Source organism: Fopius arisanus, unplaced genomic scaffold (assembly GCF_000806365.1).
Source record: "Fopius arisanus strain USDA-PBARC FA_bdor unplaced genomic scaffold, ASM80636v1 scaffold00004, whole genome shotgun sequence".
Taxonomy (NCBI): domain Eukaryota; kingdom Metazoa; phylum Arthropoda; class Insecta; order Hymenoptera; family Braconidae; genus Fopius; species Fopius arisanus.
In genome coordinates, this window is record NW_011887743.1 from 1,980,584 (window position 1) to 2,004,330 (window position 23,747).

General features: G+C 35.7%; 3 protein-coding genes across 10 annotated transcripts in view; all 3 read left to right on the top strand.

The window, feature by feature from the left end:
- Positions 1 to 1,452, top strand: part of LOC105273231 (uncharacterized) — a 10,464-nt gene extending 9,012 nt beyond the window's left edge. The window contains exon 8 of the mRNA XM_011315537.1: positions 31 to 1,452. Within this exon, the coding sequence (XP_011313839.1) occupies positions 31 to 1,317 (1,287 nt within the window). The 3' untranslated portion in view covers positions 1,318 to 1,452. The remainder of the gene's footprint in view (positions 1 to 30) is intronic.
- A 1,698-nt stretch (positions 1,453 to 3,150) lies between these two features.
- On the top strand, positions 3,151 to 17,855 carry wwk (white walker). Of its 8 annotated transcripts, none has more exons than XM_011315212.1 (18): positions 3,151 to 3,390; positions 5,346 to 5,431; positions 7,176 to 7,336; positions 7,774 to 8,050; positions 8,280 to 8,468; positions 9,603 to 9,788; positions 10,251 to 10,403; positions 10,521 to 10,656; positions 11,912 to 11,967; positions 12,341 to 12,415; positions 12,476 to 12,796; positions 13,288 to 13,305; positions 13,485 to 13,682; positions 13,916 to 14,207; positions 14,684 to 14,896; positions 14,972 to 14,983; positions 15,127 to 15,424; positions 15,664 to 17,855. In XM_011315212.1, exons 1-18 carry the CDS (start codon positions 3,204 to 3,206, stop codon positions 16,196 to 16,198), a joined length of 3,393 nt encoding a protein of 1,130 aa, XP_011313514.1. In that variant the 5' UTR covers positions 3,151 to 3,203; the 3' UTR covers positions 16,199 to 17,855. The 8 variants fall into 8 exon arrangements, with proteins under 8 accessions (XP_011313514.1, XP_011313522.1, XP_011313535.1 ...); XM_011315220.1 differs by having other exon boundaries at positions 15,145 to 15,424; XM_011315233.1 differs by having other exon boundaries at positions 15,226 to 15,424.
- Positions 17,856 to 17,942: 87 nt separating this feature from the next.
- Positions 17,943 to 21,276, top strand: LOC105273004 (uncharacterized). The gene is made up of 4 exons (NM_001414556.1): positions 17,943 to 18,351; positions 18,636 to 18,959; positions 19,829 to 20,248; positions 20,731 to 21,276. Exons 1-4 carry the CDS (start codon positions 18,043 to 18,045, stop codon positions 20,941 to 20,943), a joined length of 1,266 nt encoding a protein of 421 aa, NP_001401485.1. The 5' UTR covers positions 17,943 to 18,042; the 3' UTR covers positions 20,944 to 21,276.
- Positions 21,277 to 23,747: the final 2,471 nt, after the last annotated feature.

Here is a 23,747-nt window from a genome sequence, read left to right on the forward strand (position 1 = left end):
CATTAATTATTTATGATTTTCTGATTTCAGACTGGAGTTCGAAGACGTCGAGTTCGTATTCGTGTTCGTCCAGCATCTTCTACGGAAGACTTCGTGACATCGGAGTCTCAACACATAAACTCAGCTGTAAACAACCTAGTACAAGACAGTGAGAAGCCCCAGAGTGTTGCATCGGTCTCCAGCCCAGGAACGACCCAAGAGACCACCGAAAGTACCACGACACTTTCTCCATCGACAAGTGTGAACGAATCGATTGCCCCCACCGATACGACAACGATCAATTATACGGAGGTTCCCGAGCACACAAACTCATCAGAGATGCCAGACTCCAAACCAATGAATAATGAAGGAACTCTTCAAGTTAACACCGAGAGCGATTCAACTGAGCCTTCGACAACCCCACAAACTTCCCCAAAAGACATCAATAATGAATCGACGATAAATCCTGAAATTGCGACAAATTCCCCGTTGATGACGACAATGACAGTCCCAAGGAAGTCCTGGGACTCGACTAATGGTTATGCTGAGTGGTTCAAGACAAAGCAGATGAATTATTTCCCGAGATCCCAAGAGCAGTATGAAGACAATTATCAGTCGAATGGAGACGATTCCTATCCTAAAAATCACAGGAGTGAATGGAGTGAAGTTCGATATCCAAATGATCGAGGGCTTTTCGGTTATGGGAGATCAGGTACACTCACACCAACGACTCAACTCCCTGGGATTGTAACCAAGTCCATTGGGGATTCGAGTGTTAGAGCGGTATCTGATTATGTTCAAGCGATATTCGATACCATGAAGAATGCTGATGAGGACAAAGTGATTGTTGATAATGGGCCGGATCTCTGGAATAACGAGAGGTCGACGGCATCCCCTGACCTCCATAATTTACCGACGGACTTGTCGATGATCATGGGACTGAGAAGATCAGGGGATGAGGGGAAAGAGGCTGAAGGATCCAGGGATAAAAGTGAGAGGAAAGAACAGAGCGAACACACCACGACCAAGGAATCTCATGTGGAGACACTGGATGGAGTTTCTTCTGGGATAATTGAAGATACTCCGACGACAATTCCAACTGCCTCGACGTCTGAAACTCTCACGACAGCTCCAACTTCTCCGAAGGCAGTGGAAACGACTCAGGAACAGTCAACAGAGAATAATGAAAAAGCAACTGAAGTTGTTAGTGTACCGACGAAACTGGGAACTATTCTGAGAACATCGACGACTACAAAAGTCTCTCATATGACGGAGATATGCTACCGGGGTCGTTGTGTCATGACGAAACCACGGAAGGACTTCCACGCAAGAAGATGAAGATCTGAATGACTTTTTCCAGTCTATTGAGTGATAAATTTCGTTGCGAAGTGATGAACTAGGATGAGAGATTTTTTTTCGCAACCGGTTTTTGCAAATATCTTGAAATTGAGAGGAGATCACGATATTTTCATAGATATCTTTTTTCTAGCTCTCATTTTTTCCGATATAAAATGTTACTGCAAAAAAATCGGTATATTTCGTCAATTCTGAGATATCGGCGGAAATCTGAACTCGAAAAAAAAATGTATTTATCCCAGTTTATCATTTCGCTACTTAATTAATCGTTATTAGATTCTCTATCGACTCATTGTTCGATTTTATCGAATAATCGATTTCATAGATTATTCGCCATTTTTCTAATGCGCTCGATACGCAATATCGTCATCATTGACCCCAATACCAAATTCAAGCGAATCGATTTTTATTCTCCATTCCCTCCCCATTTTGTATCGTTTAAGCTCTAAATTATTCGTACTAACGGCAATTTAATTACCCGAGAGTAACTTATGGTAAACTCTTGTGACCCAGTCACATTTATCCATGAAAAAGTGCGTGCAGATTATTATTTCTCAACGAGATAACATTCTGCGTGAGTCCACGTTAGTGTTAATCACAGCTGTAATCATTACTGTACGTATTTAATTATAATTTAATTAGAGTACTTGGATTGCTGGAAGTACACGGAGATATTACTCGTGTCAAGCGATTCGAGATGAATAATGTATTTTGAATAAAAAAGTAAATATTACAAGTGCTGAGTCTCTTTATCCAAAGAAAATCAATCGAAGGAAGGAGATGTATAAATAGAAGATGGAGTTTTCAAGAGTATCTCTTTAGATATTAAAACAAGTGTCTTGTTTAAAAAAAATAATAAGTCAGGGGCACTTTGTAAAGGGTAGTATTGTCGGAAATAATAATAATATAATAATAATAATAATGATAATTGTAATTGATGTCGTGGATTTTGACGGTTTTGAGGGAATAATTTACCAGTGAAATATTTAATCGACTATGAATTATTCTCGTTGGGAGTTCTTCGCTGATTAATCTACAGAGAATTGAGGGGATCAGTAGGTGGAGGTAGAGAAATTAACCGAATAATTCCATTTTTTGAATAATTTTTCCTCCCCATTGTCACCCTCTCCCTCTAAAACCTGAATTTCGTATCCATGACGACAGTAGCGATCGATGGTCCCTCCACCCTCTCACTCGGCCCCGATTTCCACTACTATTTAACAAAAATTCATCAAGACAGGGGACTAAGAATTACATACCAACAGCAAAAGCCCGATCGCCATAATATTGACCAGACGACTGATGAATATTTGCTGGATAATCTCAGCCCCAGGGTGTTGAACCTCCGGAGGATTTGATATCAAGAGGAATGATATCAAAGTAGATATTGAGTTATATGTTGTGGATTGGGGATGGTGGGGTAAAACGGTGGATTGTGGTTGAAGGAATACTTTGGAGGGTGGATTTTGCGCATGTCAGCACTTCCTGGGGCAGATGGCGCCGTGGAACTGGGAGAAAGCGCTCGGGCAATTCGGGGGGTCCTTTTTCCATCGTTTATTAGAGTGGTGGGGTTGAAGGGGTTGGGAGGTGGTTGAAGGGGGTGGGAGATGGTTGAAGAGGGTGGGAGATGGTTGAAGAGGGTGAAAGGTGGTGGAAGGGGTTGGCAGGGGATGGAAGGGGATAGAATAAGTGGGGAGGGAATGGAAGGGGTGGACTGGGAAAGGAAGGGGTTGGATGGGGAGAGGGAGGGTTGGAAGTGGGGGAAAAAATATTCGACAACGACGCCATGCGGACTTCAGTACAAGTGCAGGGATCCACCGTGAAGGGACTGCACTAGGTCCTACCCGATACGGGGGATATATCCCACAATGCCCGGCGGCGAGGGGTCAAATTCCCCAATGAATTTTAATGATGTTCCCACGTCTATTACTAAATCTGTTATCAGTGATGATGAGTGCGGGAGGTGTGATGACAGTGAGGGTGATACCGCGATCCTTGGTGATGGTGTTAGGAGGAGAAAGGTCATAAGGGCGGCTAAGGAAACATTCGATAAGGGTGAGTTGCAACTTAGGAATTTTATTATTTTTAATTTACTATTTTAGGTCATTAGGGAAATTGATGATTGGTGGGTTTTTTATTTTCAGCGCTCGTTGGCTGGTTTGATTTTTTTTTTTTTTTTTGGAAATCTTTTGACTGTTTGATTTGTAGTCAGTCATGACATTTGGGCTTAAGGGTTGAACAGTCATTGATTTTTCTATGAAAGTTTGGGTTTTAGGAATCAGTCGGGTTTGAGATTAAATACAAGGCCGAGGGTTTTTAGGATTTTTCAGGATTTTGCGAAACTTCTGGGTGGTGGGGGGATCGGGATTTTTTATTGGGTGGGTTTCTAGGTAATTTTTATTGAAAACTAGAGTTTAATTATGATTTGGCATAAAAAGCAAGTCATTAGGTTTTTGGGGTAAATAATCTCTGGTTTTTTAATGAAATTTCAGATTTTCAGGATCAAAGTGTAAATTCGTTTAATGCAATTCAATTTTCAATTCTATCAGAGATTTAATGAAATTTTAGTTACTCGTCTGATTTTTTTATTGCCTAAATGTGAATTAAATTTCAATCAAAAATATTTTTTATTTCGTTATAAAATCATGAAAATTGATTTTTCATCATCACAATTTTTATTTCCACTCGACATGATCCCTCAACCTCTCTGAAGATCATGCGGTTATTGAAAACAAAAAATCTAGCACTGTCTGATCAAAATCATCCATATCTACTTGATAGAGACCGAACCCCTCAATAAATACCAAAAATCATGCGATTGCCTAACGCGACAATTAATTAACTAATTAACCTAATTCACTCCTAATGAATTATTCCCTGAGTTGATTCCGATTTATCTCTGACTTTAAAAAAACCGAGAAAAGTGGGAGATATTTTGAAAATTTTCATGAGCGCAGAGTGAAATCTCTGATTAAATCAGCAATTGAAAAAAATATTTGATATTTGAATTTTTTTTATGAATGATAAAAATTTATTGTTGATTTATACAATAAATATTTATTTATTGGAACTGTTGAAAATGAATCTGTAAATAATCGATATGTGATATATTAATTTTAATATTCAATTATTAATTAATAATATATATTAATATGATATATCATTAATAATATTGGAAGAGGGCAAGGGGTTGATCTCAATTTTCGTCACGTGGATTTTGAGTAGAAAGTCCAAGAAAAAAATGTTGAATGAGTTTTTAGACCTCTTCATATAGTCCATGCACTTGGAATATCAAGACCATCGATTGGGAAACGACATCTGGTCTCAGGAATATCCCGGTGGTACTGAGATCATAAAAGTCGTAAAAGTCGAACGAAAAAATGAGAAAAATCGGTTTGCATTCACTGCAATCAGAGAACAAATTACTTGTACCAAATTAATTAACTTTTTACCAGTTAATTTGGTACATATATTTGATAAATATATTTCAATATTTTCATTTAAATATTTTTTATAAACATTTACTTCGCACATTTTATTATTATTTATTTTGCATAATTTATTTTTTCTCTGAATGAGAGAAAAAAAATTTTCAAAAATTTTCATTGTGACGTTTAAATACGTGAGTGTTATAAATAATTAATTCAATTATCATTTAGTATATGTTTTTAAAAATGGGGGAGGTATTTGCAGTGGTGATCGGGTTTTCAATTGTTTTGGGGCTCTAGGGATTTTTGGGGGGTTTTAGGGATTTTTTTGGGAGTGAAATTTTGGGGTGAGAGGAATTAATTTTAGTTTGTCAGTAAATTTTGTTGATTTAATTAATTTTTGGGTGAGGTCTCTTGGAAGAAAGTTGGTCGGCCCACTTACGGTGACCGAGTTGGTTCGATAGGAGAAAAAAAGACAGTTATATAGAGCAGTTCTTTGATTTGGGAGGATAAGACGAGTTGATCATCAGAATAGGAACAATAGAGGGATTTATAATTTTTTCATTCACTTTTTCATTTCAGCATCAAGACTTTTAAGACGCAAAATACCATGCACCGGTCATCTGATGACCCCCCGCCGCCTCTGGATCCAAAAGGTTCCGACTCAAGTGAGTTGATTATTTTTTAAATCATTAAACAATTCAACCGAACAACTTTTGTCTGTCGTGAAGTGACAAGTGAATTTTTGTCGAAAGCAGATTTTTGCCCATTTCTCGAAATCGAAGGGAGATAGTGAAATTTTCATGGATACCTTTTTTATTGCTCTCATTTTTCCCCATAAAAAATGTTCGTACGAAAACTTTGATATGGGCGTTCAATTCCAAGATATCGGGTAAAAACTGGCGACGAAAAACAATTCACTTGTCCTGGTTTACCATTTTATTAATTAAATATTATTACATTAACGGGCGCATGAATGAATAATTAATAATTGATTAATAATAAGGTTTTTAAGTGTAATATAAATGTGAGACGTTCATGGACAAGAAATTAGATAAGAATGACAGAGAAACGATAGAACATGAAATTTGAATTATGAAGAGAATTATGAAAAATTAAAGGAAAAATTATCGCATGGAATTAATTTTTGCAGTGACTTTTTTCGATGCGTAACCTAATTAACACAAATCACTTGCCTCGTGATAATATCCCGAGTTTTATCGCGAGATTATATAAATAAAAATGAAATAAATAGTGATACATTGAGAAAAATTATTTATCCTCATTCTCTTTGAAGAGAGGAGCTCAAAAGTTAATTCACCGTGTTAATTACAAAACGGATGATATTCAAAGCGTGACGATAATTCGTAACTGGATTTATTTTCTGAATCAACCCATGAATGCGCATAATCGCATGCGACGAATTCAACAAATATTGACTAAACATCAAGAGAGATTTGCGTGGACTTGGGATGATGCCAATTATGTTGGCATTAAAAGCACTCGAGTCACCAAACGCGACTGAATAAATCATTATTGTAAAGACATTATTTTTTCACTTGGAATTTCAAGTGTAATTTTTCACTAGAGTAAAAATGCATTTTAAGAAAGAGTTCGAGATATTTATGAATCGTCCCTCGATTCTCCAGTGGCTCTTCATGAAAATTATAGATATTTTCACAGAAGAACTATAAAATGGGGTAATTATTGAAGCGTGAGGGACTGTTTTACGTGTACAAAGACCTCAACTACTGCAATTGCGATGTGGCTTACGATCCCTTTTCGAGTTCGTCGACACGACAATTACTAATCGATCTTCCTATGTTCTATTCAACTCATGTCACATACTGACCGTTGATACCGAATTGCCCTTCAATTATTCGATTCGAAAAATTTGTGCGTGACCGGTTGAGTAATTGTCGCTAGTCACTCCTGAATTTTTCATTATTTCGTTTCTCTAATTTCGTGACCATTCAAGTTCCACTTGAATATATACACTATGTACATATTTCGAAGAGAAAAGTACACGGTTATTATAAATTTAGTTACCAAATGGTAAATTAGGATGAGTGAATTTTTTTCGAGGCGATTTTTTCTGCGGATATCTCGGAATTGAAGGCACATATGAAATTTTTTGTAGAAATATTTTTTATAGAAAAAAATGTGAGCTATAAAAAAGGTCGTTATGAAAATATCGTTATCTTGTTTCGATTCGGAGGTATCGGCTAAAAACCGGTGCCGAAAAAAATTCACTCGTCCTGGTTCATCACTTTATTAATTAAACATTGGTACATTAACGGGCGTACTGACGAATATTTAAAATGGAACAAAAATTACGTTGTGAGGTGGTAGTAATCATTGATGTTTATGGATTCAAAGGGACATTCGTAATGATGAATTATGAATTTTCAGGAGTGCGACGTTGTTGTGATGTTTCCAAGTGGTGTGAATGATGAAACATTAATGTGGCTTCTTGGAAGACTACGAGCAGGTTCACCAGGACTTGTAGTTCACGTTCGTCAACATGCGTCTTCGGATAGTTACGGATTCTACCTCACAGCACCTTTTCCAATGTACGGTAAAATACATGTACGATAATGCCAAAGTAGTAACCCAGGACAAGTGCATTTTTTCAGCACCCAATTTTCAGCCAATATTCCCCAATCGAAGGACCCCAGCGAATTTTTCATATAAACATTTTTTAAAGAGAATCATAGGAGCTACAAAAAATGTATTCATGAAAAAATCGATATCTCCCTTCGATTTCGAGATATCCAGTAAAAACTGATCTCGAAAAAAATGCACTTATCCCAATTTACAACTTTCCTACAAAATTATAATATTATTATTATTTATAATTAAGGTAGATTTATTATTATCATTTTATCATTATTTGTAGTTATTAGTAATAATTTTTTAAGATGAGATTTATTTTTTTTAATTGAGATTTAATGTGAGGATGTTATTAATACATAATGTATCACTTGTAAATATGTGCATGATGCCTCAGACTCCTCAAAGCGGCAGAAGAGATGCACCTGCCAAAAGGTCTTCGTCAAGAGTACGGTGGTGGTCTCAAGGAATTCGTTTGCTCTGAAACCAGTTGCTTCGAGGGAAGTGAAGACGAGACACAGTTCTTCACAACCCAAGAGAGACAATCCCTTGTTCTTCATCTCCTCCACACACTAAGAGCAGGTCAGCAGGACCTGAAAAGTCTTCCTGGTATCAAGCTAGTGGAAGGACAGGCCATTATCCCCAAGTGCATTTCAGCTGGTGTCATCTCCCAGGTGAGCACTTCCATCTCAAATTAAAAATCAAATTCATTCAAATAGTATTCACACGTAATCATAATTGTTTAACCTATATTAATGTTTATCATTAATTAATCTATCCTTTCATCTGAATGTTCAGTTTTATTTTTAATGTTTATTTGTTCGAATTAGTGATTGACTTTTGATGGATTTGTTATTCATTATTTATTTAATTCATGTGAATGGATGCACTTGTTTTGACTAGGTGTTTCCTCTTCATGAACTACCAGCACTCGAGAAACTTCAGAAGAGCTGGGTACGAGCATTCTTCAGCCCTCAACCCCTTGACGACATTTGCAATTACTTTGGAGTTAAAATAACAATGTACTTCGCCTGGTTGGGACATTACACCACCGCCCTTGTCGTTCCTGCTGCAGTGGGTGTCATATTCTGGGTAAATACTAATCGTTATTAATTAATTCATTATTTATTTCATTTATCTCTATGCATTAACGAATCACTGGAAAATAGAAATAAATAATAAATAAATAAGAGAAATAAAATCGGGATTAATTGAAGTCTGCAATTAACTCGAGAAATTAATCTTTTACTTATTTTTTTTAATAGGGATGGAATAAGAAAATAATAAACGGATTATAGTCTCTGAACTTTATTATATTTTTATATTGTTTATGTAATATTTTTTCGCAGTGCATGTATTATTCGTCGAAATGAGATTTTAAAATGTCTTCAGGTGTTTTTAAGGGGAAATCCTCGGATTTTAAACCCCCAATTCATGTCGAGCGTGAATAATTATCCGGAGAATGTCAAAAGCTCTTTTTCTTGGTGCAGAGATTTTTTAACAGTCCGTTGGTCGTCCAGTTAACACCGCACCACATAATCGTCATAAGAATGAATTTAAAAATGTTGAAAAAAAACGAACAGTAATTTAGGTCAAATACTAGAAGAAATTGAAAGAAATTATACATTCGGGATAAAAATTATAATCTTATTACGATTACAGAAAAGTTTATAATCACTGATTTTTGGGAAGGGAAAATATTATTGATATTTTAAAAGTATTATAAAAAATAATTTTAGGTATAAATAATATACTGTGTTGCTAGTGCGCAAAATAACACTTTTCGCACGCACACGAAACACGATTAAGTTTTTCCAACACTACAGTAAGAAAATATTTATTAATTTTTTTGCATGGAGTGCATCAAATTAATTGATTCATTCGAATTCAATCCAGACTGTACCATTTCCCCAGGAAATATTGCATAATGTCAAAAGTCCATTTCGTTCTATTTTTCACAGAAAATTTTTTTTTTTCATTTTCCACTTTTCTTTCAAGCGTTCTCTTCACAAACAAAACTCTGAAAACAAATAGTCGGCGAGCGCAACAAGCCAGATAACAACAGAGGGACGTGACCCGTTATTTGTCCACAATTTTTCCATTTATAGATGAAAGTCATTCCTGGGAACTAAATGCTACAAATTACAAGGAAAATCTTCAATAAAAAAACCGAATTTTCCGCTATAATAATTTATTGTTATTAATTATTTGTCTTTCTATATTCAGGTCGGCATCATCGGAAGGAACCAGGCGGTGGAAGACGTTGCGTACGTGTTGTTCTCCATTCTGAATGTCATATGGGCAACAGCATACCTCGAAACTTGGAAGCGAAAGGGGGCAGAGCTGGCCTACAAGTGGGGAACACTAGATCAAAGGGATGATCTCCTAGTGGAGCCTAGACCACTATTCGTGGTATGTCCTCAGCGATTTAGTAGTCAGAGCCATTTTTACTTGATCCTTAAGTTGTACGTCGAATAATCCCCTTTGCTATATTTCAACAACTTTGACCGCTTTTTCTGGCCCCTGGAGTTCACGCTAAGCCTCAGGAAGTCGACGTAATGGCTGTTCCAAGAGCACAGGATTATCTCGATTTTTTATTTTTTATTTATAAATGTTTTTGCGCACTTTGAAATTTTTTTCAGAGTGAACAAAATAAATTATTCTAAAAGAATCTAGGGCTTTTTGCTTTGTTTAGAATTGCATCCAATTAAAAATTACCTTGCTGCTATTATTATTATTATTGTTATTATTATTATGTTATAACAATTAATTTTTTTAATAGATAGATTTTTATGAGAGTGAAACTATAATTTGGAATTGATTTAATTTTTCGTTTTTAATTTTGTTTTGTTTTGAAATTTGATTTGTTCTCAGGGAACTCTTCAAGTTTCACCTGTAACTGGAAGACTCGAGCCAACGTATCCGAATTGGAAAAGAAATGCAATTCGTTATTGCATAACTGTTCCAGTCATCGCAGTCTCTCTCTTCTTCGTCTTCATCGTTATGATTCTCAGTTTTCAGATACAGGTTTTTAGTTTTACTCAATTGTGAGTTACATTGAGAAATATAAATTTTTTCTTAATGCAGCTCAACCAGAGGTGCATCGGCGATTTTATTAAATTTGAAAATCTTTAATGCAATTAGGACTGGTGGGACGCAAGATTGGAAGCAGCAGGATATGGTTTTTGGTTGAGTTATGTACCAAAAGTTTTATTAGCAGTGGTGATTGCAGTGATGGATGAGGCGTACTTCAAAATAGCTGTTTGGTTGAATGATTTGGGTATGTCTTTTCCAATCGCTCATTTAATCCTCGATATTACTCCACTTGAGAACCATTTTCCCAGTTTCAATATTTCTGGAGTTTATGTAGGTAATAAATGGGGAGAGATTCAAACTTTTTCATTCATTCAGTCTCGACTTACATTTTTTTTATTGTAAAATAAATTGTGTAGCGAAGTGGAGATGAACGGGCGATCAATCTATCGACTCTGTACGGATTATTGTAACAATGTTTTTTATATTATTATTATTATGATTATTATTAGGTTATTTATTTATATTTATTTATTTTCAATTCTCTTTCTGGAAGATTGTTTTTTAGGAATGATAATGGAATAAACAATCTTTGTAGAAATTTGTAGAGAAGTGGAAAATAATTAGGCGATTAAATCCCAGGTATTTCATGAGGGACTTAAATATCATTTGTTTATTTATCTGCCACTTCGCTGCCCTTGCACTGCTTTCGAATAATTCATAGCAAAAATTCAATAGTGAAGTGTAAATTGGGATAAGTACAATTATTTCGATACCAGTTTTTAGCCGATATCTCGGAATTGAAAGGAGGTGGTGATTTTTTGTAGTGACATTTTTTGTGGGAAAAAATGAGAGCCACAAAAAAGGTTCTTATGAAAATATCGATATCTTTTTTCTGTTTCGAGATATTTGATGAAAACTGACATTGAAAAAATGTACTCGTCTTGTTTCACTTTGAAAATTATTATTTTGCACGTTCATTTAGAAATTGTTTTTTATAGCAATTTATTGATTAACTTGATGGTAGATATTACGAAGTTGTAGAGTCAATTTCTCGGAATCAATTTAGTAGCTGAGTAGAAACGAGATAAGTCCAGTCAACTTATGATTTCATGAGAAACAATTTCATCTTATCCCATTGAATAAATTCCATCAGGAAATTTCATAAAAATTCTTATAAATAATCCAAAACTGTTGTTATTAATATTGTGATAACAATTAATATCCATCAGATTATTCCAAAAAATCTATAGATTTCCATTTCTCTCAGACTTTTCTGAACTTTTATTTACTCTTTCTTTTTAATATTCTATTAAAACCAATAGAAAAATCGATAGAATTTCTCATTTTTTCTCTCAGACTTTTCTTCCCCTTAATTTATCTATGTTAATAATAACTGCCCGGTTGAATTGACTTATTTCCTTCCACAAATTTCCACAATTAGTCTCTCGTTTTCTTATTGATGGTAGATATAGTATCTATGATTTCTTTTTTGGACGCAGAAAACTATCGTCTTGACACCGAGTACGAGAATCATCTGATCTACAAGGTGGCACTGGTAATGAAGAGTTTAATTGATCAATTAACCATTCAAGTCCATCATAGAAATTCTAAGAAAACGTGGAATGACTGCATGAGGCTAATTGTTTTATAAAAAAACGGTGTTAGATGTAGATCTAGTAAAAAATCAATAAAAAATCCTTAGTCAATAGCTAGATAAACAAATTCAGGAATAACGAGAGCCCGACAATAATTCGAAAAAAATACGAAAAGAATTTTCTCAAATAAAAAAATTCAGAGACCCAACCAGAAAATTCAAATAAACTAGAATCAGTCCCTAGCTGCCCCTCATTTTTACACAGAATTATTAGACAAGTGAATTCGCGAATTTTTTTTGTATTTAAAAAAAAATAAGTAATCTTCTATTTCAGTTTCAGTTCGTCAACTCATTTTTATCGCTCTTCTACATCGCATTCTACCTTCAAGATCAAGAACGATTGAAAGAGGTGAGGAATTGACATAAAAACAACAATTAATTGCAATTAATGAATGAAATTCTCCCCCAGCAATTGGCAGCATTATTGATCGCTCGTCAAGTGATAAGTAATCTGAAGGAATCAGCAATTCCTTACTTGATAGAGCAGTTGCGTCTTGCTCGTATGAGTTTTGAGCTTTTTGGTGCTTTAAGTCCCAGCGAAGCTCGAGCACCTCCAGGAAAAGGTGAACATCCAGAGACCGAAGTGCCAAGTGATGAAAAGGAAGAGAGAGACTCCAAAGAGGGACAAAAAGGAAAACAACAGAGGACGATTAGTCAGGCAGAGCTTGAAAGTTCTCTCTACAGAGTAGGACATCCTGCTAATTCTCTTCTTAGTGACGTTACCTTCAAGGTTTGGTCTAGACCTTGCCAAATGCTTCTCTCTCGTCGTTATTTTTCAATCTTTCTGATTATTTCAATTTGACGCACATTAATTGGTATTTTTATACTCACGATTTAAAATCCTGAAGATCAATTCATCTGTGGAGCGGTGAAATGACTAGTCGGAGAATATTATTTCATTGCTGGTTGATCTGGGAATTTAATTATATTTATCAATTGTTTTTTTAACTAATTTTTGGTGAATTTCGGGGATTATTTACATTTTTTAGTCGATTTTTTTGTAGATTCGGTGATAAAAATTATGAATATTCCGATATTAATTATGGAATAGCAAATATTAATTAACAACTCTCGGTGAATAATGAGGATTGTAGAGACTATTCTTACGACTTCTCCACAGAATTTCTGTTTGTGGTAATAATTTCGTTTAGTTGATCAAAATTTTTGAATAATTTGATTTTGATTTCTTCATCGGTCATATCCCGGTCATCGACGCTCCAGATACACTTTAGCAAAAAGGTAAATTGTATCCCATTCGATTATCATTATTTACTCTCCAGCATCTCAAGCTCTGCTCATTTAATAAATAAGTATTGCACAACTATTACTCCGCTGACACTAGATCAATTAGCGCTGTAGTAATGGATTCATCATCGTCTTGGGGTTACTTCTTAGGGAATGATAACGAATTTTTGCAGTATGATGGAGCATTCTCTGAGCACTTGGAGATGCTGTCACAGCTGGGATATGTCTGTCTGTTCTCGTCTGCATTTCCCCTTGCTGCGATGGCTGCTCTTCTGGGAAATCTTCTTGAACTTCGAGGAGATGCTTTCAAGTTGTGCTTCGTCCTCCAGCGACCGTTTGGCAGACGAGTTTCTAGTATCGGCACTTGGCAGGTAATAATTGCTATTGTCTCTAGTGTTTTTTAGAAAAATTTATTAACATTCCCCCATTTTTTACTTTAATCTTTATGTGATGATTTTTTTTCATTATATGAGCTTTATGTTATTTATGGTTTTATGATTAAAATTAACACGATTTCATTAATTTATTTATGAGTTTTGACCTGCTGTATATTTATCCATCTATATGGTATGTTGTTTAATGACTTTTTCATGTTTAATTCCAGAATGCAATGGAGGCAATGGGACTGGTGGCGATTCTCGTGAATTGTGCTCTGATAGGTCTCAGCGGTCAAGTCCAGCGAATGTTCCCAGAGATGTCAGTGCCCCAGACAATCCTCTTAATCGTCGCCCTGGAGCACATAATGATGGCCATACGCTTCATAATCACTATCATAATCCCCGACATTCCTTCGTGGGTGGCAACAGAAATGGCTAAAGTTGAATTTCTCCGGAGAGAGGCAGTGAGACGACTGTCCTCAACACCATCACCAGAGCAGCAGATGCAGACGGTCATAGGTAAATTCCCAAGAGAAATTTAAAAAATTTCCTCTCCTCTGCTACCCACTGGTGAAAATTGCACGGACAAACACAGAAATGTATGCACTATCGATCGTGTTAGATTAATTAATGCGATAACGAGTACTTCATAAACAGGACGATCTGATAAATTGAAAATACAGTTTACGTGTCAGCAAGCTTTAATCACAGTTGAAATTGGTTTATATGATAATTTTTATAGTGCGAATAAAAAAGATTGGAGTAAAGCGAAAAAACTCTGAGGACAGGTATTGATGAATTATCGGTGAAGCCTGGGTAATTGTAAAATCAGAGTAGACGTTATCAATATTGAAACTGTTTACACGTGAATTGTAATTTCAATTTATAAACTTTGATTTTTTTTACAATTCTCCCCCAAAAATTTTCTTCAATGTCTGAAGATAAAAAAAAATGTCGATCCCTCCTTCCAATTGTTAAATTATCCTCGAACTCAGGGAGGTTCGTGGTGAGTACAGCAGACGGTGAAAGCGACGAGGGGATATCAGTCTTGGAGAAGACCAGCACGGGAACTGACACCCAAGAGACTCTAGCTTCATCAACTGGTCATACTCCAAGCAGTCCACCAACCCCAGCAGCATATGGACAGGTTCCAAGAATCGCAGAAACCCCACCGCAGCTGGAGACACCAGGAAGTGTCGCAAGTGACGGTAGTAGCACTTTTCTGCCCGGTTACACCATTGGAAATCGAGAATCTCATAATACTCCACGTTGCTCTATTCCAGGAGGCGAGAAAGGTAAACTTTTGCTTATTTCATTTGCTCTCGATTTCTAGATCATTTTATTTTTTTTTTTCATCTTCATTGCGTTTTGTTTCGGTTTTTTTTGGGGGTTTTGTCCTCGAGGAGACTAGACTTTTTGGTTTTTCGGGGCTCGCTAGACCCTTTTGTTGTCTCAGGGCGACGATCCAGAGACTGGTTGTCGAGCGAGCAAGAATCCTCACCTGGGACTGATCAGTACAGTCATCACCTCACTATAGGTCCTCATGGAGGAATCGAGTGGGTCAGGCGACTCGGATTGGAGAACTCTGGAGGGAGAAAATCAAGTGATTCGGAAATTAGTGCTACACCTGGAGGTGGGAGCCCTGGACCCATTGCTGAGGACATCTCGCTGCATCGCTCCACTGACTGTATCGTTTCCAAAGAACTTGCCTCATCATCAGACAGCGATTTGTTACGGCAAGTTTAATGATTTCAGCATTCACTATTTATTATTCACGTCATTTACTATTAATAAATGATAAATTTATTTTCTCCAGAAAATAATCGATAATTAATCATTTCCGGCAAATAAATAATGGCATAAAGGTCTGGACTGAATAAAAAATTCGTGGATTCGACTTAAAAATTTTTCAAATTATGCAATTAATCATCAATTGTTTAATTAAAATGTAATGAGACTTTAATTGGGCTTCCAGATCTGCTCCCCCTTGGTCCCTCGCCAATCGCAACCAAAAGTTCCGATTCTCACCGGAAAAAGAGACAGCGAAAATTCGGGAGAGACCAGAGAGACAAATAATCCAGCAAATACCCCAGTTCCAACATCATCGAGTAGCTCGTGAATCCCGAGAGCTCCGAGAGCCTCGAGAGCCTCAAGCTGAATCTCGTGATCGTCGTTCATTCGGTCAGGCAGAGGCTGGTGGTCTCTCCGATTCAAGTCGCACCCTCTCCAGCCAAGAGGAGGACAAACCGACGAAGGAGGAACGCGAGGCCAAGAAGACACGCGTCAAGCAGAGCTTGATGAAACGAGCAAGATCTGTTGCTATATTTTCCCTCAAATTGAAAGAGCGCAGAGCACGAGAGGCTGAGGTCAAGGCTAAGGAGGCAGAACGTGAGGCACGATGGCAACAGCCACAATCCTGCGTTGGTGGTGAACTCTCATGCATTCCCATCGAACAATTGATATCTGTCGATGATATTGCCGCCATGGAAGGACGCAGGATGAATCACTAGTGAAAAAAAATCATGCACACGTGTTTCCAAGTACAACAAATTTATTTCTCTCGCTATATAGAATAATGTGGAAGGTGAACAATGTAATAATGATTTTAGTAGCCAAGTTTTCAGAGGAGAAACGTCGCGCAGAATTATAGTTTAGGTTTAGGTAGAGAAATTATTCAAAAATTTTCTTTCAGCCCGACAAAAATTTCCAATGAACATCTCAGTGGTCTCCTCTCATTCTTTCGCTTCGACGATTTTTTGTGAGACAATTTGCAGATTAATTTCTAGAAAAAGGGGCAAAATATCTGGGTGTTCGTTGAATTGAGAATGCAGAGATTTTTTTTTTCGTGTAAATTTGATGAGTAATGAGCGCAGGATAATCGGTACGAAATTATTGGACATCTGCCCTTATCACTTCCCCACTAATTTATCTTGCAGCGATGGAATTGGACGGAACTTTATCATTATACGACGCACAATGAAACGAGACATCGAGACGATAGCCCATTGCTTGGATAATTCATGAGGAATTGAAAAACACATGCCTTCACATCCATCCACAAGTAAACCAAAGAAATGAGATATTCATGTAGAAAATGCTGATCATTTTGTCTATCTTTTCCCAACAGAGTCATTATATCACCTCACCCAGGTCAATTTGAGATTGAATGGGCTAATAAGTATTTTAAGAAAATGGGAAAAAGACGAAAAGCCACTGTAAACGTTGATGACTCTTAGTAACTAGAAGCTAGATTATGCTAATTAGGTTTGAAACGTCCAGAGGATGAGGATTTTTGTAAAGGTAGCACTGGAGAGAAATGTTGCTACCGACCTGCAAAATTATTATTAATGAATATAAGAGAAAATTGATTCAAAACAGAAGAGCATTTCTGTATCGAAACAACGAGAGAAGATGAGCCTGAAATATTCTCCTGGATTATCCTGTAAATATATTTTGAAATTGAGACATCAGAGAAGGTAAAAAGGATCTTTTTTATAAATCTTAAATATTTGTGTAAAAAAAATTCGTCCCGTGTTATCCTCTGAGGGAGATATATTTCAAGATGTATTTTCCATAATCTGTCAAATTTTTCGACTCATCTTCTCCCATTATTTCTCTATAGATATGATTGTTGTTATTGTTGTTAATGCTGATGTATAAGTTGTTACTCGCTGTTAAATAGAAGCCAAAATTTTTAGATAAATGAGAAGAAAAAAACACCACGAAGACACCTGGTAGAGTAATAACATGAACTCCAATGATTGTTTATTTGATTAAAGAGAATTAATCGTTCTGTAAATATTTTCAGAGTTTAACGAAATCCTTGAGTGAAAAAATTCTTTTGTAAAAATCACGTGCCGTAGAGATAATTAGACTTGGCCTAACGTTCATTGTGGAAATATGACTAGACAACGTTCGGCCAAATAAAAATGCTTACGTGTCTGTTTTACTCTGATAGGTTTCTTCCAACACTGTAAATTGAAAATTTTCCTTCGAGAATAATGCAAAAAAAAAAAATCCAAAAAAAGAAACGTTTGACGATGGAATTATGGTAATTTCATTGAGATAAGGCACGCCGAAAGATTGTGTATGTAAACGTTTTGTATGAACCACTGGGAGGGAGAATAGATAGAATATAGAGAAAATTCTCTAATTGGTGTAATTGAAGTTGTCTTTGGATTTAATGTATTATCTACTCCATTACCTCTCCTTCCTCGAATGTAATTCGCAAAACAAGTGCCACGTCGACAGGAAAATTGAATGCAATAGGCAAGACTTGACCAGTGGGGACCAGAACTCACCAGACCTTCGAGCTGTGCAGTACTATAATTTATAATTACCAATTGATTTGAGTATGACGAGTACCGACAGGAGTTTGTTAGCTTCAGTGAGTTCAAAATTTACTGAAGAAACACTGAGAAATGTTCTGATCAAGCTGACAGGTGATGATGGTGCTGTTGTGACATCTTGGAATGTTGAAGCTGCTGCTGGAAAGGGTGACAATTATCTGTCAGTTGTCAGTCGTGTGACAATTGATGGATTGGTACAGGGAAAATCATCACGGAATACTGTTATCGTCAAGGCCATTCCAACTAATAAAACGAGAAATACTATCTTCAGGAGTAAAGACTTCTTTAAAAATGAAACTGCATTTTATACTAAGGTAATTTATTTTTATATTTATTCCTAACCTCGAAATTCTACCTCCGCCAATTGATTATATTTATCCCTTTTTTCCTTCGCCAATTACTCATTCCGTTGGAATAATAAATTATTCAATTACCAGTAATTAATTAAATAATTGTTTATTCGTTCTTTCATATTTATTGTTGTCTGTAAAATTGGGAGAGGGAAAGGAGAAGTTTGTGTAACAGAACAGCTGTCAACTGTTCGTTTTATTTTTTTGAGTTTTTGTTTTCAGTCGGTGTTCTCTATTTTTGTCGACAGGTGATCGCTCTTTTTGAAGAGTTCTTGACGAAGAAAGGAAAACTAGAACTTCTCAACGTTCCTAGGTGCCTGGGATATTTGGAGGATGGAGAGAACGATTTTATTGTCCTCGAGGATGCAAAGGCCAAAGGATTCTCCGGAATTGACAGACTGAAGGCCTGGAAATATGAAGATTGCAAGGTGATCTTCAAAGCTTTTGCTCAATATCATGGAATTTCTCTGGCTGTTTTGCAACAGCAACCCCAGGAATTGCTCGAAGCTACCAAATATCTCTCAGAGCCATTGTTCACGGAAAAATTCTGGGATTGGTACGGCAGATATTATGTGAGTACTATTTATCGATAACTCAATTAACGATTTCATCACAAAATTAATTGGGAAAAGTCTATTTTTCCGAACGCCAGTTTTTCACCGATTCCTCGAAATTGGAGGAAGATATCGGGATTTTCATGGATACCTTTTTTCTAGGTCTCCCATTTTTCTATAAAAAATGTTCACACAAAAAATTCGATATGTGCCTTCAATTCCGAGATATTCGCTAAAAACCGACATCGATAAAAATTCATTCATTCGATTTTACCTCTGCACTACTGAATTAAATCAATTATAATAATTAAATAATTTCTATCTCATTAAATTCCAATAATTTCCCACTCCAAAATTACTATTCGTCTATAATTGTTTATAAATTCTATGAATGACGACAATAATTAAAAAGTACTGTTACGTCGCTTTGCTCACACGAAAGATAATAATCACCTCACATGAATAAACAGGAATCATACGGTTATTTGATTATGTAATGACACCCGTCGAAGGATTTATTGTTAATTTATAGAATCATTTGTTATTTAACAATTCCAGATGGAATCTTGCCATGAAATATTATGAAAATCTAATGAAGTCCCTAGACATAAAATTACATTAAAAGGAAAATATTATCAATTTTTATTTGTTTACGTATCCCCTTGATTTAATTCATGCCTGATGAATGAATGTAATTTCTCAGTGATTTCCATTTTTACAGTAACTTGAAAATTCAACGCGAAAAATCAATAAATATTTAATAAAAAACCATTCCATTTACAGTTATTCAGTCTTCAGTGCGATTACAATAATTTACATAAACAACTCATCGATATTATCCTGGTGTTATGGTAATGTGAGAATTAATTATTTTTCCTTGTTTTCAGACACTGAGTATTAATGCAGCTCAAGATGCAATGGCAAAAGAATATCCAGGAACTCCCCAGGAGGAAAAATTCCGAACAATGACGTCTCGCAAGTTGTTTAGCAAGTGCGTTGAGTTATTGAATGAGAGGAATAAATCAGTATTTGTGGTGAATCATGGGGATTCGTGGGCAACGAATTTCATGACTCGAATTCTTCCTAATGGCGACCACGATGCCATAATCTTTGATTTTCAACTTGCCAGATGTGCAAGTCCCGTTCACGATCTCGCGTACTTTGTTTATACTGTCACCGATAAAGAGACAAGGGATAAATATTTCCTGAATCTACTTAAGTATTATCATAATGAAATGAAACAAATCATGGCTGAGCTGGGCTCCAATATCGATGACATCTACCCTTTGAGTTTGTTCATGGAAGAGGTGAGAAAATAAATCATAAAAAATAAATCAAACTCATACAATTTTCCTCATAACTACTGAAATACTTCAGATTCTATTTTCTGATTTAAAAACTGATTACTCACTCGATAAATGCCGTAAACAAATTAATTATATAATAAATAATACTGAAAATTCATGAGACTATACAATAGTATTTTATCTGAGAGAATAATTCTTCTGCTAATTCAAGAATATCACTAGATAAAAAACGCCAGCACAAACTTTAGCTTCGGGGAAAATCATTTGCTTTCCACTAAAACATTATTGTTTGTTTTTCTTATTATTTATTGAAAAATATGTCTTATATCTGTCAGTAGAATATTTTCTTGCGGAATTATAATCTCGAGACCAGACAATTGGATGGACCAACATTTATATTCTCAGCAGAACTAATTTGGTCTTCTCTCTGATAGATCATGACGATTAGGGATCGGAGTAATGAGTTGATTGGAATTTTTCAGGTGAAAGAACAATTTGTCTTCGGTTTTGCCTTTGGCCTGGAGACTCTCCCCATGTCGATGCTCTCAGCGGATGAATCATTCGATTTAGATGACACAAATGGTGAAGTCTTGAATATAGCAGACATCTGGACCCTCAAACCCACCAATAACAAAGTCAATCGACTCCGTCTTGCCGATGTTGTTAAACATGGAATCGATCACGGATTTCTGTAAAGACCGGAGACAAAAGGAATTATTCTATATCCCTATAATATCTTAGCGAATTGATCTGCCGATAGAAAAACCCCGGAAATCTCATTATTATGTAATTATCCGTACAAAAGACTTGGATTACACGATGGAAATATTTTCCCATTGTAATTACCGAGAGAAGTACATGAATTAAATTGCACAGCATTTTTAATACTATTTTAATTTCAATCCGACTTTAATAAAAGTCTCGAGTTCATGTTAGAAATCCAAGAAAGCTGTATATTTATTCGAAAAATTCTTATTGTATAATAAAGTTGAATAAAAAAGGCTTATGTGCAGCATATCCAAGAACAATTTATAGAGTAATCCGATTTTTCCCGATATTTTGATTCTTAAACCCTCGGAGCACATCGAAAAGTTCAAATCCATAATATAATCTGTAATAATATATTTAATATATATGTATATATTCTTAAATTAATTCAATTTTTAATTGTCATTGAAAAAGAATTATTTATATTAATGGTAATTATTCAAATTTTTCGTTTTTTCTCATTAAGTTTCTTCAGGATTGCACAGCATCGGTTTTGCTCTTCATCTTTAAAGCCTTTTGGAGTTCGAGGTCACTGGGGATCTGGAGGAAATGATTTTCTCTGAGGATCAGTGGCAGTGGTACAGGAATCATTACGCAAGCCCATTTTTCTCAGAAGAAAACAGGAAAATTCATACCGCAATTACGCGATACCCGGAAACCCATGACTCAAATGTCACGGAACTTTATTTGCAATTGAAATAATTACTGATGAATGTCTTCCGACTTTTCCGACATTTTTTTCAATATTTAAAAATATAATAGAAGACAATAAATTATGTTTTTGTGAAGATGTGAAGCAAAGAGGATTGATTGGAGTAGAGGCTCAGTTCTGGGGGTTTGAGTGACCCCAGTGGCATCGTAGTACTGCACCCCAAGGGAGGGGTGTCTCAAGTCGACGGGGTGAATTTTATTTTCTGCGGTGTGAATGCTTTTTGTTTTTCATTTGTTTAATTGAAATTTAGCCGACTGTAGAACGTGCGGAAGGGGGAAACCACATCTTGTGAAATTTCAATGAAAAAAATTATTCAATATGTTGCAGATATACCACTAATAAAATTATTATTTGCAGAGTGAGCGCGTTGTCTTAATGGTAACGTGCTTGCCTTCAACGCCGACGGCCCGGGTTCGATCCCGCCGTCAATCGTTTTTTTTTTTTTAAATAATTTCAATTTTATCTTTTTTTAATTGGTTAATCAATCTAAATATCGTTTAAACACTGAATTTTTGAAAAGCGGAAAGATATCCTGTGAAATTGACAAATTAACAATTTTTTAAAACAATACTTTTGCAAAATATATACTCCTAATGAAATTATATTGTTGTAACGTTGCGTTATCCTAGTGGTAACGTGCTTGCCTATCACGCCGACGGCCCGGGTTCGATCCCGCCGTCAATCATTTTTTTTTTTTAAATAATTGCAATTTTTTCTTTTGTAACTGGCTAATAAATCGAATTAATGGTTAAAAACTGAATAGCTCCTCGATTGTCATGTTCCCCTGATACTTTTACAAAAATTTCGAATTTTTCACTTGCAGTGAAAATTTCAATGAATAGCTCCTTGATTGTCATGTTCCCCTGATACTTTAACAAAAATTTCGAATTTTTCACCTTCAGTGAAAATTTCAGTGAATAGCTCTTCGATTGTCATGTTCTCCTAATACTTTGACAAAAATTTCGAATTTTTCACTTTCAGTGAAAATTTCAGTGAAGAGCTCCTCGATTGTCATGTGCCCCTGATACTTTGACAAAAATTTCGAATTTTTCACCTTCAGTGAAAATTTCAGTGAATAGCTCCTCGATTGTCATGTGCCCCTGATACTTTGACAAAAATTTCGAATTTTTCACTTTCAGTGAAAATTTCAGTGAAGAGCTCCTCGATTGTCATGTGCTCCTGATACTTTGACAAAAATTTCGAATTTTTCACCTTCAGTGAAAATTTCAGTGAAGAGCTCCTCGATTGTCATGTGCTCCTGATACTTTGACAAAAATTTCGAATTTTTCACCTTCAGTGAAAATTTCAGTGAAGAGCTCCTCGATTGTCATGTGCTCCTGATACTTTGACAAAAATTTCGAATTTTTCAATTGCAGTGAATACCTATCGAAAGAAAAAATTTGAATTATTTAAAAAAAAAAAATGAATGACGGCGGGATCGAACCCAGACCGTCGGCGTGATAGGCAAGCACGTTACCGTTAAGACAACGTGTTATAATAAAAATAAATTTTTATTACTAGTATATATTTTCAAATGTTTCGTTTTAAAAAATGTCGAAATTTTCAATTTCACAGGATATCTTTCCGCTTTTCAAAAATTCAGTGTTTAAACGATATTTAGATTGATTAACCAATTAAAAAAAGATAAAAATGCAATTATTTATAAAAAAAAAATGAATGACGGCGGGATCGAACCCCGGCCGTCGGTGTAGTAGGCAAGCACGTTACCATTGAGACAACGCGCTTATTATAAAAATATTATTTAATTAGTGGTATATCTTCAATGCATTGAATTATTTTTTTCATTGAAATTCCACAAGATGTGGTTTCCCCCTTCCGCACGTTTTATATTCGGCTAAATTTCAGTTAAACAAATAAAAAACAAAAGGCATTCATACCGCAGAAAATAAAATTCACCCCGTCGACTTGATAAATACCCCAGCATTGCAATAAAAACTCGGTTAATAAAAAAAAAACACCCCAGCATTGCGTGTGGCGCCCTCCCTCTTGCAGAACTGA